Source organism: Pecten maximus, chromosome 7 (assembly GCF_902652985.1).
Source record: "Pecten maximus chromosome 7, xPecMax1.1, whole genome shotgun sequence".
In the NCBI taxonomy this organism is placed as follows: domain Eukaryota; kingdom Metazoa; phylum Mollusca; class Bivalvia; order Pectinida; family Pectinidae; genus Pecten; species Pecten maximus.
In genome coordinates, this window is record NC_047021.1 from 43,466,370 (window position 1) to 43,482,732 (window position 16,363).

Consider the following 16,363-nt stretch of genomic DNA (forward strand, 5'->3'; position numbering starts at 1 on the left):
CAAAACGTACGACAGCCCTGCTCAGTTCTGGTCAGTCTTGGTATCATGCTTGTACCTACTCGCCATTACCGACAGAATAGGCTACTGATACCAGTATGAGGTATGTTGTGTTTTTTCCACTCTCACCTGCTCAATATTGTTATCTGGTTCTGACTTAAGTAAATTCAAACCCCCACCCAAATCATGTCATTGGTCAAGTCGGCCAAATGTTTGTCACCAGCGGTCACTCAGCGTTTCCGGAAACGTTGTAAAATATTTGACCACTGGTCAGTGATATTCACACCTTCCTGGTATGCAAATCATATAGTTAATGTAGTGTTTATGCATGACATGTATTGTTATGTAGTACAAAAAATGTTTACACAAAGGACAACGTGAAGAAAGCTTGTGTATACCCATGGACGTTTATATTTAAAAATAACTAACAGTGTGGCCATTCAAGGTTGACGTATGTGACACACGTGTAAATACACCCCGTGTACACACAAATGTACACACACTACACACCTTAGTATTGACATGATTTGGAAAACAAATCGATAATCTATTGAACATGATAGGTAATAGAAAAATGACGGCAATAGAACCGGGTAGTTATGATTAACTCGTTGCCGATCAGTTAACACGGGCATGTGCATTTCAAAATGAACCGATATGTTGTGAAACAGTACACAGTCTTGTTATTCTTATGTACGTCGGTAGCGATATACAGGAATAGTCCAGGGCCTATGAAAACACCTTTTTTCCGTTTTCGATTGGTATGACAAAAGAAAGTCTTTCAGTAACATTTATATAAATGTTAATCAATAATCCAAATTATTGAATAACACTGTGCTTTTCTTAAGAACCTTATAAATAAAGATTTATATCGGGATTACGTCATTTTCTCATAATTGCCTGATTACCGGAAGAGTTTCGCAAGAGACAGTAGTATATCCTTTTTGTCTCTGGTTTCGGTTATTATTGAATACGTAGCCAAATCGTCAACAAGGTACAACATTTTGTGTCCTTAAATGGGCGCTGGTAAGTAATTGTCTATATTGAACGTTTGTATCGATTAATATAAAATTTAGAAATACTTTTAACGTATGGAATAGTTCATAAAATGAAATGGTAATCCAAAAGAAAATCAGCATTGGTGTGTCTTTGTATGTCGCTCCGATTTATAACTGTTAGTCTTCTTCTAAGATGACCGCCTCAGCCTCTGATTAGCTAAACATTTTGAGCCATAACTTTTGTTTCATTATGTGAATTAAAATGAAAATTGTTGGATGATTTATATGTCACGAGAAATATGATGGCGAAATCCTTCTTCTGTTTGGACAATTTAAAGGTTCCTGATTTGTGAAATGTAAATATTCAGTTTTTGATTTTCACTTACATAGCCTCACTTCCCTTAAGAGTCTTGTTGTAATTCAATGGGGATTGAAAAACAACAGAAAGTACTTTATGAAATTTCGTATGTATAATTACAATACAAACAACACAACTTAAACAATTGCTGGCATTTCCTGGCTTCTGATAGAAATTTAGAGGTTGTCACAGTTTATAAACTTTTGTGTATGGGTGTGGTATGACTCCAGGACCAAATAACGTAGTTTCCATCAGCTTCATTTGTAACTGCGGGGTAGTAAAATTAAAATTTATCTATTTATTTAATTATTCATTTATTTCATTTCATACTTTAATCAATGAATAAATTAATATTTTTGTGTGTTTTGAAAGAGGCCTGATATGAGACTATTTTGAATTATGCCAATTATTTATGACATACAAATTTGATATATAGATTCCCCTTGGTCAAAGCTATGCATGATTTATGAGGTTGAACGGGAAAATTTATTAACTGTAGATCATGTTGAATTTGTATTGCTATTTCACAGGAGGTGTATCCGTGATCTTTTTCGAATTAAGCATGTAGATTCTCATTGGCCTTCATAGTATTTAAACAAAATGGCCGACTGACGATAATGCAGAATTGTAAAGGAGGCAACTTTGAAATTCGACAATGTGAGTTCGCCATCGGTTTTCCCTCCAGATCTTTGAAATTATTGAAATTAATTTCATTGGCTGTCTAATTAAAGTTTCGGACAGATAAGAAAAAGAAATTTACTGACATATCTTGTAAATAAAGCGATATTAAGAAGTAGGAAACGAAAAGAACTTCACGCATATGATTGCCCAGATATGTATTGTTTTGTATTCGTCAAAGAATTTCCGTTCCATGATGTTCACTGTAAAATACTTTTACAATAGTTTTTTTTTTTTTTTTTTTTTTTTTTTTTCGTACTCAGAGTTGGCTCATATAGTCACATCTTTGGTAATTCCATCAATACAAATAATAAATAATAATACTTTTTTTTTAAATAGATAAACCTTGCGAGGTGCGTGTTAGTATTTATTAGTTCGTGACGTTAATTGTCTAAAATGTCTGTAACTGCATACGTGCTATATTTTTTCATCTGACATCGAAGTATCTGGTGCTATTTAGAGCACCGAGCCATTTCATCATCGTACAATAATTATTAATATTATTATTAATATTTCTTCTTTTTTTTTTCATTCATCATATTCTTTTTCTTTTAATATTTCTTGATTTAATTTACACTCTTAACTAGTATACTCTGCCGCTCTCTTTCATACTCACATGTTTTATATATATAAACAACAGTAAAGTGTCACTTTCTTTTCTCTCTTTCAGGACATCTTCATGCGTTCTCTTTCACACTCACTCGGTTAAATTTACGTGTTGTTAATTTTGATAGTTTTGTTAGTAATAATTTTTATAATATTGAAATCTAGAAACAAACAAAAAGAAGAAAGGCGAACAAAGTTTTTTCCAGCGGTTGGGGAGCCCCCTACCAGCATGGATAACCTTTGGTTACATCAACATTGTGTCTCTTTTAAAACAAACAAAGGTTATATATATATGTATATACATATATACCTCTATAATAGACTGGACAATCATATCAATAGCTCAGTCTCCGTGTTGGTCATATCAACTCTTACCACATCCTCCGAGCAATCGATATCATTGACCAGTCTTGTTCAATGTTTGACTCTTAATCGTCAAATATGTTAATTAATTTAATTGACCTTTATATTGTCAATAAAATATTTAATTATTCCCTTCTTTTTTATAATTGTTGTCTGTCCAACTAATAATAATTCTTCTTTGAAAATTCTTAAAATATTGATTGATTTCTTTTTTTGATCACTTCGATGATAAGTTTTGAATATTGTATAGCCTATTAGTGTAAAAGTTATATTCAATTCTTTACAGTTAGTATGCTGATTTTTGTACCCCATGATAAGGTAATGTAATTTTCTAGGATTTATTGTATATCCATAACCTTGGAATAAATGTTCAATTTGCTGCCAAAATTCATTCAAGTATTTGCATTCTATGAAATAGTGTAAATAATTTTCTTGTATTTTACATACATGACACATTTCGTCTTCTTCTATTTTCCATCTATAAAGATGCCATTTTGCCGGGATAATATGAAATAGTTTCCATCTGAATATTTTTTGTTTGTTGTCTGCTAAACATTTAAATATAAAAATCATAAGATCAATGTAAGTTTGTGTATGTGCTATATCAAATGTATTTCTCCACAATTGCCTACAATGTGTTTGCTCAAATTTGTGAGAAACAAGTATGTCATATACACTCTTATTTGTAAGTTGTTCAACTGCAACATATTTTGAGTTTCTTTTATCATAAATCTGAATCTGCGCTGTTGTTTTAACTTTTGTATGTTTTGATATCTGTGACTTAATTGTCCGCTTCCATTCGAATGGTATAGCTTTTTTCAATTGCGTTATTTCACTAATCCAGTTTCGTTTATTTTTCAGTTTATGTAGTATATTTATTTCATCTATTTCATTATTTTCATTTAGGATATCATCTATAAATATCAGCCCGCTCGCAATGAAATTATCTATCAATAGACATTTCCCTTTAATTTTAATATTTCTATTTCCCCATATAACCTCCTGACGAATATTTGCAAAGTTAGAACTTTTTTTTCTATACCCCCCATTAATGCTAATCCATGAATCTAAAATACCTCTATAAAAGGGTGGTAAAAACTCATTTCTAGTAATGAGATTATCTATCTTATCAATGTTCATCTTAAAAATAAGAAGATTTTGACCAAATTTGTTAAGAAGATCAATGGGAATTGTTTTCCAGTTTGAATCAGTTTTGTCTACTAGCCTTTTTATCCAAGTTATATTCATCATTTTGATATGGGACTCAATATCTCTAATATTCAGTCCTCCCTTTTCATATGTTCCTATTAGAGTTTTTCTTTTAACTTTCTCCCGTTTACCATCCCATACGAACTCATGTATGCTCTTTTCTAGTTCCTTAATATTATTGTTTTCAATCGTTTGTACATTAGCTAGGTAAGTAACTTTTGGAATGATCAAAGAATTCACCACTAATATTTTCCCAATCATTGTGAGTTTTCTTTTCTTCCAGTTTTTTAACATTTCATCTACCGTTGTTTTTTTGTCTTGCCAATTCAAGTTACTACATACTTTCTTATTAGTTCCAAAATATATCCCAAGCGATTTTACTTCTGCTCGCCAATTAATACCAGTATGCAAGATATTTCTCCGCTTGTTGGGTCCTAATAATAGACCCTCTGTTTTACCCTCATTTAGTTCTAGTCCTGATAACTTCCCGAATTCTTTTACAACTTTTATTGCGTTTTCAATGTCACCATATTTTAAAAATAATGTTGTGTCGTCCGCTAATTGTGCTATCTTTACGTGCCTTCTTTTAAGTTTAAATCCCGAAATATTTGGCTCAATCCTTATTTTTATAGCTAACACCTCGACCGCAATAACAAAAATTAAGCAAGAAAGTGGACATCCTTGTCTTATTCCCCTTGAAATTCCATAGTCCCCTGTCAACCAATTGTTATTTTTAACCATTCCCCTAATATTTTTATAAAGTGTTTTTACCCAATGAATAAATGATTCCCCAAATCCAAACTTCTCTAAACATGCGTACATAAATTCCCATTCTATCGAATCAAAAGCTTTTTTGAAGTCAAGAAATAAAATACATGTATCTATATTAAATTTTTCTGAATAATCAATAATATCTTGTATTTGTCTAATATTAAATCCTATAAATCTGTTTTTAATATAACCGTTTTGGTCAGTGTGTATTATTTTATGCATAACCTTTTTTAATCTATTTGCTAATACCTGCGCTGATATTTTGTAGTCTATGTTCAAAAGCGTTATCGGTCTCCAATTTTCTAATTTGTGTATTTCATTTTTCTTATAAATTAACGATACCAATCCATTTTTTTGTGTTTCACTGAGCTCCCCATATTGATATGCCTCATTTAATGATTCCACAACTATGTTTCCTATCTCTGGCCATAATTTATCATAAAATTCTACTGAAAGGCCATCTGTACCCGGACTTTTGTTTTTCTTCATCTTTTTTAATGCCTCTGTACATTCTTTTAGTTTTTTTTTTTTTAATGTTCAGTAGATTTCAAATTCACTGGCCTCACTAGATCCATATAAACTTATATTTAAACCGATAAAACACAATACAAATTTCATAAAAAGTATTCTTATTTTTATAGATATCCCTTGACATCAAGTTCTGTTGTCTGATGTAAAGGAATGGAAAGATGAATGGACCGGCAGGCAGTGCTGGTATCTTTGCAATATCAATCGCACTGATAGTTTACCATACAGGTATGTGAATACGTCATTACATGGGTAAGTATTTTATTATCTTGATATTTTCTAAACATGGACTTCAGTTTTTCGAAATGAATTGATCAGACCAATAAAAGGTCTTAAATTTTTAATCTTCAATATTATTATTCTTTGTTCTATTCGACGTATATTTGATGGTAGTTTTGAAATAATTATTGAATGAAACTTCTATTCAAGTACAGTATATTTTAAGATAATTATAAGGAAAAAACGAAAAACAAAAGAAAAAAAAATAATGAAAAACAAAACAACTGTCAAAAAGATATTTTATGATTTTTTTCGTTTTTGCGATATTAGAAATGATTTTAGCCACCAAAGTTTTTCTTCAAAAGTTGTGTGAAGCTTGTAGGTGTCCGATCCTTATAATGAATATGCTGTGGACCCATATATATAAATTAGCCTGTGTCGGCTATTGGCTAAATAAAACGCCAATCAGTATAATTGTTATTAGATTGACGTATTAAGTTACAGGTATGAAATCAAGGATGTAGTTTGAATTATGATACAGTTTCTTGTTTTAGTATCACGATTTTTTAACGACGCCAATCTGTATTTTGACAGATGCTGTCAAAAACGTCACACTGAATGACTATATGTGTAATTCTAAGGTAAGAACTCACTGCTACTTTAGCTGAAATATATTATTTTGGTGATTAAATGAACAGGGTGATTTAGACATGATTTATTTTAAATCCCATTACGACTGTAGTTTGGAGCTGTAGCTTAAATTGTAAAAGGTAACATTTATTTATTTATTTATTTATTTATTTATCTATCTATCAGGTATTGTAATATCTATTTCACGTTTATGGAGTGGGGTTCTCAGCTCTGGTAAATAGAATGGTTATTTGAGACAAGTTTTGATTTTAGTTAAATATATTACTTGGTTATGAAATGAGATATAATCACATTGCAACTGTAATCCGGAACTGTCCCTGAAATTGTAAATATTTTCTATCGTCTATTTTGTAAAATTATTTCAGATTTATAACTTGGAATATAGAACGCCTTGGTCAATAGAATGGAAGGGACAAAAACTACCAAACTACTGTCGCGTAGGAGTCCGGGCCAAGGTTGTCAGTGTAACGATATGTTTTACCATCGAAAAATATCTGTTAGACACCTGTGGATTTTTACTTGGGATATACTCAGAATACGGCGGTGATCCTCTAAAGGTAAGCAGTTTGAGTTATACAAGAGGGATGTAAGCAATTTGCATCTGCATATAGATTGCGACAGGCAAGAGCTGACAGATCTCCAAACAAACAAAAATGGAGAGAGTGGTCTGTTTCCGCTCTAATCTCTGGATCGATCGAGAGATCAACGAAGTATGTTATTATATCAATTTTGTTTGTTTGTTTTTGTTTAACGTCCTATTAACAGCCAGGGTAATTTAAGGACGTGCCAGGTTTGGAGATGGAGGAAAGCCGGAGTACTCGGAGAAAAACCACCGGTCTACGGTCAGTACCTGGCAACTGCCCCACGTAGGTTTCGAACTCGCAACCCTTTGGTTAGGGGGCTAGTGATAAAGGGTCGGTACACCTTAACCACTCGGCCACCGCGGCCGCCCCTCTATTATATCAATAGTTTATTTCTGTCTGAAAACGTTAAATATATTAACAAAACTACATATTATTACAATTATATAAAAAAAGTAGTACAGTGTACATTTTGTATATCACAATGGGCCTTTCACAATGAAGAGACAATGATGTTGTGTAACAATAGTCCTCCATCTCCGAGTGAAAATTAAATGAATGTATAATTAAGAAGCAGCATCGTCACTAATGTAAACGGATGTGAACTATATTTAGTGTATAGAACACAACTTCAGAAATCCAAACAGCTATAGTGTACCGATACTGAATTATAAGCTTTTCAACAAGTCTTTCATACCTCAAACTTTTTCGTATTTAGAATAATCTCGACTTATATGTATCTTGCGAAATAGCAGCAACTATCAAACATTTAAGAGTAAGTTAATAAAAAGAAAGTAAGAAAAACTAATGTCCCTGATGCCATTTCTTATTTCTTATTTTTGTTTTTGTTTTTTTAAACCCTATACATATATAGAAAAAATATCATCATTATTGTTACTTTTTGATATTATGCATTTTTATCGTTTCCGTATATTTTCCGCAAAAACCTATATATATATGTTTATAACCATAAATACACTGGTACTCTCCAATCCCACTATCAACTTGTTGAAACATACTCACCAAACCCCATTACCAACTTGTTGAAACATACTATCCAAACACCACGACTAACCTGTTGAAAATGCTCTCCAAACCCAAGTACTAACCTGGTACAAATTCTCTCATATTCCAATTACTGGTTTAGCTATAAAATGCTCTCAAGCCAGAATTACTACATGTTCGTTGTGTAACATACTCTGAACACCGCACTTCTGTCTTGATAAAACATTTGTCGTTAAATGTAAACGCATTTAGTGCATTCTCGTAGTCATCCGCAATCAAATTTCCATTTCTAAGATTTGGTTGAAATACTAACACTATGCTTTTTTCACTCCTTTAACTAAACTATGAATATGTATTCTTTTTGCCAATAACATTATGCGAAGTACATTAATGAGTTGTTTGAACTTTTGGTAAAGAACATTGTTGTTGCGTAAAAAACACAAAGGAGGAAAACGCCATAATAAAAAAAACATCATTCCAACTCCAAATCGAACCATCGAGGGCAAGATCCGAAAAAATTGTAAATTTGCATGGATATCCTTCAAATGCACAATAATACGACCAGGTGTTCCGAAAGAGTAAGCGTCATATGGGTCATATGCTTCATATACGACAAGTGTCATACAGATCTAGGTTAAACACGGGTAAAGTCACCTACTCAATATGAGAATTAGAGTGGTTAGACCCATGCAATGCTCTTTTCTTCCCATCGGATGGTTTAATTTTGACCATGATTTGTCTTTACAAACACAAATTGTGAATCTTGTTCACGCTGCTGTCTTTTTATTTACAGATATATAGCTGCAGTGCCCTACGTAGGAAAATAAAGTTTTGCAAACATGGTTATAAGCTACTCTACCTACAGATTACTTCCAACTATACCAGATTAGCGTCCTACACTCCTGAAGTTAGAATCGCCGTCTATATAGATGCAGGTGATACAACTGGCAAATTCCCTGATGGTAGGTGGATTATTTGGGGTCTTCCCCGAACACCAACTCTGGTTAGGGTGGGGTGTTTACATAGGGGTTAAGGTGTGTTGATAGGGAGTTATAGTCTGTTACAGAAATGTTCTCAGTGTAAGAACACAGGTATATCAGAACACAGGTACATTTTTTGTAAATCAACTCACCTGATAGGTGATCAGAAAATCATTAACAGGTGTTAATGATTGCCAAACTGTTTCAGAAATCGTGTATAAAACTGAAGTGAACTTTGGAAAATCATCATATTTTGCTCTGATATTTGAATTATCAACATCTTGGCATACATATGTTCTGAATCTTGAATTGTACAACAATTGTACCGTTGAATACTTTTGAATCATATTTTCTGTAAAACTTTAACATTTTGTTAAATTTATTAATAAGTTGATATAATTTGTGTTTGCTTTTAGATTTAGTGTAAATACTTAAGAAATACTTATATAGAATTGTTCAATTTACATCTTTTATATTATTTCAGCCTTGTATCATTTTTTGTTGTATAGTGTAAATATATAATTTTTTATTATCCGATTATTAACATTTGAATTGGCACAATAACTGAATCTTAAATTCATAATTTTTTCACTGTACAGCAATTGTATATTAGTTAGACTGTATTTTTTTTCATATTGATTAACTGTACGCTTTTCAGATTTGTATTTATAATTAAGTTATTGTAGAATTATTGTACTATTATATAAAAGTTGTATCTGTTTCAGATTTAGTGAGTAGGAATAGTTTTTGTTTATATTTTAACTTACATAGAGTTATAGCTAAACATATATTGTATTAGGTTTTTCATATTTGTTATCATATAATACTGTATAGATCGGTTATTATAGAATTATTGTAATATTCTTTTAAAGTTGTATCTGTTTCAGCTTTAATTAGTACAGATTTTCTTCGAATAGCTATACATGTATTGTTTTTATTCCAGATATGGTTAGTTTTTCATATAATTACTCTATAGATCAGTTATTGTAGAATTATTGTTATATTCCTGTAAGTGTGTATCTGTTTCAGGTTTAGTTAGGCTAGTAGTAATATTTTTTGTTTATCATACACGGAATGGCGAACGCACAGGTCAACGTTAAGTTAATCATCAACAGAAGAGGCGGACGCAACCTTTCACATGACGGCTTCATCTACAGACATATTCGCTGAAGTGGTGACAGACCATGACCGACATCAACGTGGACACAGACATCCACTGGTGAACCATTCCTGCTTTTTGGCGACGGTGAAGGCTACAACAGAATCCTCGCATTCGCTACATTAGAGAACCTCGCCGACCTTGCAGCTTCTGCCGTTTTCTTAAGCGACGGTACCTTCTACACATGTCCTTCACCGTTTCATCATATATACAGCATCCATGCACAGATTGACGGTATTATGACTCCTATCATCTACGCACTATTTCCAGGTCACCTTGCTGCAAGAACACATGACACATTTCCACATTCCCTACCAACCGACTACAGCTTTCGTTGACTTTGAGATCGCCGCTCACAACGCCATCAGAGGTGTCTTCCCTGGCATCGACATCAAAGGCTGCTTCTTCCACTTCACCCAGTGTATATGGAGAAAGGCCCAGTCAACCGGACTTTAGATGCTGTACCGTGACAACGACGACGTGAGACTCGTAGTCCGCCGTGCTGCTGTGTTGCCGCTCATTCCTTTGGAACGTGTTGAGGACGCCTGGTTCCAGGCCCTAGAAGATACAGAGGATGCTGAGGCCTGGCAACCCTGAAGGACCGCTACCAAAATGGAACCATCGACATCATGATCTACGCCGACTCAGCATCCGAGCTCCTGCATCTTGGTTAGAATGGAACCATTGACATCATGACCTACGCCGATTCAGCATCCTACCTCATGCACATGCATTCCCAAAGCATAGTTTTCTTCACATTAGTGTTGTCTTACAACTTATACTGATATCTTTATATCAATATTCATAATATTCTGTAAAGTGATTATATATTTGTATTGTACTAAAGTAATACAAACAATGTAAAGGTAGTATTTTAAGGTATAAAATCACTTTTCATTTTTTAGTTTAGTTGTATTTATTTATATATATGTTTTTTAATCTAATATTGTCATTATAAATAGTAATATATATATTTAGTGCTTTGAATTTAGAAAAAAGCTTCTGATTTTTATTTATTTAAATATATATATTGAAATGTGATATTGTTTCTATTAATAATAAATATATAGTTAGGCATAGTGCTTTGAAAATTTGATTTTTTATTTATATATTATATTCATATCATATTGTCATTTCATTTTTATTACTAGTAAAATCATCTATATGATAGAGCTTTGTATATAGACAAATATATCTGTTTTATTTACCTGAGTTTACCCCTTTTTTTTTTACCTGAGTTAGTATTCCATATTGAAACAGACTATAACTAAACTTCAAAGAACTTCCTACAATAACACCTCCCTTTGTCTTCGCCAGAATTGGTGTTCGGGGAATGAGCCGATTATTGTTGGGGAGAGTAGTGACGTTATGGGTCTTCGAGAGACGAAGATTAAACTACATGTTACCATCAAACGCCCGTTGCAGAATGTTACTTTTAGACACTACAAATCTGGCTTGATTCATAGGACTTGATTTAAAGTCGAATTACCCGTACAATAATGTAGTTCCTTAACTAGGATTCCGTTTTTTTTTTTACCTTTTCGATACACTTACTAAACAATTTTAGATTGCTACATTATTACACTCGTATTCCCAACCATAAGACATGTTACGAAACACGATTATTCTAAATTGCGTTCATTACACTCACAACTAGAATGGTTTGACTAGAGGTAGGTAATGAAGTCTAGTTTCGAGAAGCGACGACAATGTAGTGTCTCCTTCTATTACTGATAGCAACAATACGCCCGTTCCTCATTCACTTTGAGGTAGCTGAGTGGCCTACTGTTGCTGGGAATTTCAAAGCAGCCTGATGTGATTACTGTTCATGATTTGTTTATTGTCATGAATTTATTTAGTCTAATACAGCTATGACACATCAGTAAGGAGTGTGTCTACCCCTCTGGGTGTCGAATACAGCTATGACACAACAGTAAGGAGTGTGTCTACCCCTCTGGGTGTCGAATACAGCTATGACACAACAGTAAGGAGTGTGTCTACCCCTCTGGGTGTCGAATACAGCTATGACACAACAGTAAGGAGTGTGTCTACCCCTCTGGGTGTCGAATACAGCTATGACACAACAGTAAGGAGTGTGTCTACCCCTCTGGGTGTCGAATACATCTATGACACATCAGTAAGGAATGTGTCTACCCCTCTGGGTGTCGAATACAGCTATGACACAACAGTAAGGAATGTGTCTACCCCTCTGGGTGTCGAATACAGCTATGACACAACAGTAAGGAATGTGTCTACCCCTCTGGGTGTCGAATACAGCTATGACACAACAGTAAGGAGTGTGTCTACCCCTCTGGGTGTCGAATACAGCTATGACACAACAGTAAGGAGTGTGTCTACCCCTCTGGGTGTCGAATACAGCTATGACACAACAGTAAGGAGTGTGTCTACCCCTCTGGGTGTCGAATACAGCTATGACACAACAGTAAGGAGTGTGTCTACCCCTCTGGGTGTACGGTTCTTCACTGCTATTCTGAGGAAACGATGTCGTCCTTAATTGTTAAATGTCTAATATTTAATTAAGAGGGTCCTGCTTACCACTATATATCCTCCTGAAACCCGAAGATGAATCACTATGCAAATCTTGCGAATGCAAATGCTTTACATATGTATTGGTGGTTTCCGATGTCCTGACACTTTAACACTAGCCCTCCACCTCTGGGTTGCGAGTTTGAAACCTACGTGGGGCAGTTGCCAGGTACTGACTGTAGGCCGGTGGTTTTTCTCCGGGTACTCTGGCTTTCCTCCACCTCCAAAACCTGGCACGTCCTTAAATGACCCTGGCTGTTAATAGGACGTTAAACAGAAACAAACCAAATTTCGATGAAAGGTCATAAGAAAGGACGACCACCGGGTAGATGGGGTCGATAGAATGGAATTTGTGAGTTTTACTGCCCCTGACATTTCACGTGATGTAGACTTTGTGAACGCAGGCCTGGATGCCTGAATTTTATATTAAGTGGCTATTTCATGTATTGCATGGCTATGTCCTCAAGATAAAAAAGGATACAATATTAGTGTACTTAGTAAAGCCAAAGACCTAAGTATATATGCTGTCTTTGTTAAAACAAGTCACGTTTCTTGTTTCCTTATCGTAAATATCCCCTTAACCGAGGTCGTGTTATATATATGAAACAAAAGACGATTCTCAAACCTCATGATCAACGGCATCAAACAACTTGGAACGAACAGCCGACTGTTATCCAACGGTCGTTTTATTTACGTTTGTTAAATACACAATCATCTTGTTTCTTTGCTAGTTCTTGGATTCATTTCATTTTAAGATATCTGATTTAATCTTCTATCTCGATTCAATATTGCGTTTCATTATAATGAACACACGTTATATCCGTTAATCTGTGTGTACAATCGCTCCAATGGCATGTTGTTTTTAATAAATGCATCCAGTTTTCAAAAATGAACTCCTACTATTATTTTTTTTCAGGATCATCCACTGCAGATATTTTAGGGGTTATATTTGGAAGTTTATTCTTTTTTACCATCGCAACATGTCCGGTTCTTCTTCGAGTAGGATTTTCCAGAGTCTGTGATACCCTGTGTAGTATTTGTAACAGCATTTCACACTGTTGTGACTGCCTGAGCTGTGATAAAGAGGAGGATGAGGAGGAGGAGCCCGACCCTAGCCTACAGTATAGAGAGACTGTAGTGACCCGCGAGCCGGGAGTATACACTGTGGCGAATCCGTCTGATGCCGTCAGTTTGGGTTCACTTGAATCTTTAGGTAAGTTATTTGACACCTTAAGTCAGTCGGAGTAGTCAATCAAATATGAATCTCTAGGTAAAGCTTATCGACACCTGAGGTAAGCCTGTGTAGTCAATCAAATATGAATATCTAGGTAAAGCTTATCGACGCTTAAAGTCAGACGGGGTAGTCAATCAAATATGAATCTCTAGGTAAAGCTTATCGACACCTGAGGTAAGCCTGTGTAGTCAATCAAATATGAATATCTAGGTAAAGCTTATCGACACTTAAAGTCTGCCGGGGTAGTCAATCAAATATAAATTTCTAGGTAAAGCTTATCGACACCTGAGGTCAGCCTGTGTGGTCAATCAAATATGAATCTCTAGGTAAAGCTTATCGACACATGAGGTCAAACGGGATAGTCAATCATTTACCAGATACATGTATAACGGACATTTCAGAGTAAATTAAGACTTCATTGAATATAATATCAAAACATATTATACACATAGTATATTCCTTTTTCTCATTTTATATTTTACAGAGGAATCTAGGTCCATGCTATGTTTCAATGAATTGGATCCTCCAACATTCCCTCCCTCGTCATATGTGGACAATAGCTGTAATTCCTCTGCTTCCGTTTCCCTGTCGAATGTGGATAATGAAATGGATTCTTACATTGCCCCGCCCCCAAATGCGTCCTCCGCTGCGTTACTTCCGGATGTACCACCTCCTTCCTATAACGAATGCCAGCACAATACAAAATATGTATGACATAGATTCATAATCCATGACTAAGTTTGTATCTGCTATACATGTGGGTTTTTACGTTTAGTAAAAATGATCTGCTTAACAGGAGCAAGGTAAAGAGTTAACATGATTTTTTGATCATTTGATGTTTCATTGATAAATATATATTAAAAATAGAGTAACAAACAATATACTATCAACTTGAGTATTGTAATCATTAAGGTTATACTAGGGTATATTTAGTTCATGTTTAGCCCACCATCTGATGATGATAATGAACTATTAAAATTGCCCTTCGTCCATGATCCTCAGGTAGCCCGTTCGTTCGTAAGCATTTCTTGTTAACGATTCTTTATGAAGTAAATTCTTCTTGACGCTTTTTTGTGAAGTAATGGATTCAGGATATTTCTCAAGCTTAATTTTTACTGTAGGTTCCCCTTTGTCACTAAATATACCGAATTCATTTTGAGTCTGGTCAGAAAATAAAATGGCCGACATGTTTTCATCTTGAAATTTGGCAGATGAAGTTTATTGTCGCTATTTCTTGGCAATACCGGAAGGATATTTTTCAAACTTCATATGAAGGTTACTCGTGTTTTAAAATGATGAAGGTGAGACGGGAAAGAGGAGGAAAAGCCAGTCTTATAGAGAACCAATACAGATAATTCAATGGCGGGCACCAAGATCCCCGTTGGAACTCTGCGGTAGATGATATGTCTTTGTACGCTAGAGGCATAAGAAATATACTAGCACCAGCACAGTCTCACTTTTTTTTTTTTTTTTTTACTTTTTCATGAATACTTATAACTCATTTGTTGCTTCAGAATGTTTTAACTGATTTCTACTTTGGTTAGGATATAATGAAATAATAATGGTGTGTGAAAAACTAATTTATTAAAATACATGTATATTATTGCAAACATCGTCTTGAAATTTTTTTCTATGGCAAATACTGAAAAATTCGTGAACTTTAAAGAAATCACAACCATTTCGAAACAAACCATATCAACATAATCTAATCACTTGTTTAGCGTACGAGGGGCTTAAGAGACTACGTACTTCAGATCACAATCTTATGTTTTAGGAAAGTGCGTAATGATATTTCCCCGTGTTAAAATTTCTTCCAAGAATTTCTTTCGCGAGATATTTGATAAAGTTAAATTTTCGCAAGACAATTACATTTAGATTTGGAATTCGTCAACTTTTGTGTTTCTTATAACAAACAACTTTGTATAATCAACTTAATTTAACTGTAATTAAATGGTTTTTGAGTCCGATCGTTCGGGGGAAAATATGACCGTCAGGCAGTTATTTTGAATTTTGATAGTTGAAGGTTGTCATTGATATTTCTGCGTGAAGGATATGCTAAAGTTGATATGTCGATCCTTGGTTCCAAGATAGGCCAATTAATTTTGAGTGTCTGATAAAAACAAATAGTCGACAGACAGTCGACTTAGTTTTTGACAGTTGAAGTTTGTTTTCACTATTTCATGACCAGTACTGGAGGTGTATTTCTCAAACTTTGCACGTTATAAAATTATTAAGAGGAAAAGTGGAAAGGCTGGAAAAAACTAGAGAAAAGGTCATTCAAAACAAGGCGCCAAGATCACTCTGGGATATCATGTTGAAGATGATATGTAGACGCACCTCTTTGTACGCCATTTAAGCATTGAACGGCTTTCAGTTGGCATTCATAGTCAATATGAATGCCAACTGGACAGAGGCAAATTCCATGAAGCGCACTAGCGCTTCATGTTGAATTTGCCTCTGTCCAGTTGGCATTCATATT

General features: G+C 34.3%; 1 protein-coding gene across 1 annotated transcript; it reads left to right on the top strand.

Moving 5' to 3' along the window:
- The first annotated feature begins 7 nt into the window (after positions 1-7).
- On the top strand, positions 8-15,494 carry LOC117330923. Its single transcript, XM_033889484.1, has 7 exons — positions 8-100; positions 5,622-5,736; positions 6,322-6,368; positions 6,744-6,935; positions 8,758-8,926; positions 13,567-13,863; positions 14,369-15,494. Exons 2-7 carry the CDS (start codon positions 5,670-5,672, stop codon positions 14,596-14,598), a joined length of 1,002 nt encoding a protein of 333 aa, XP_033745375.1. The 5' UTR covers positions 8-100; positions 5,622-5,669; the 3' UTR covers positions 14,599-15,494.
- The last annotated feature ends 869 nt before the right edge of the window (positions 15,495-16,363 follow it).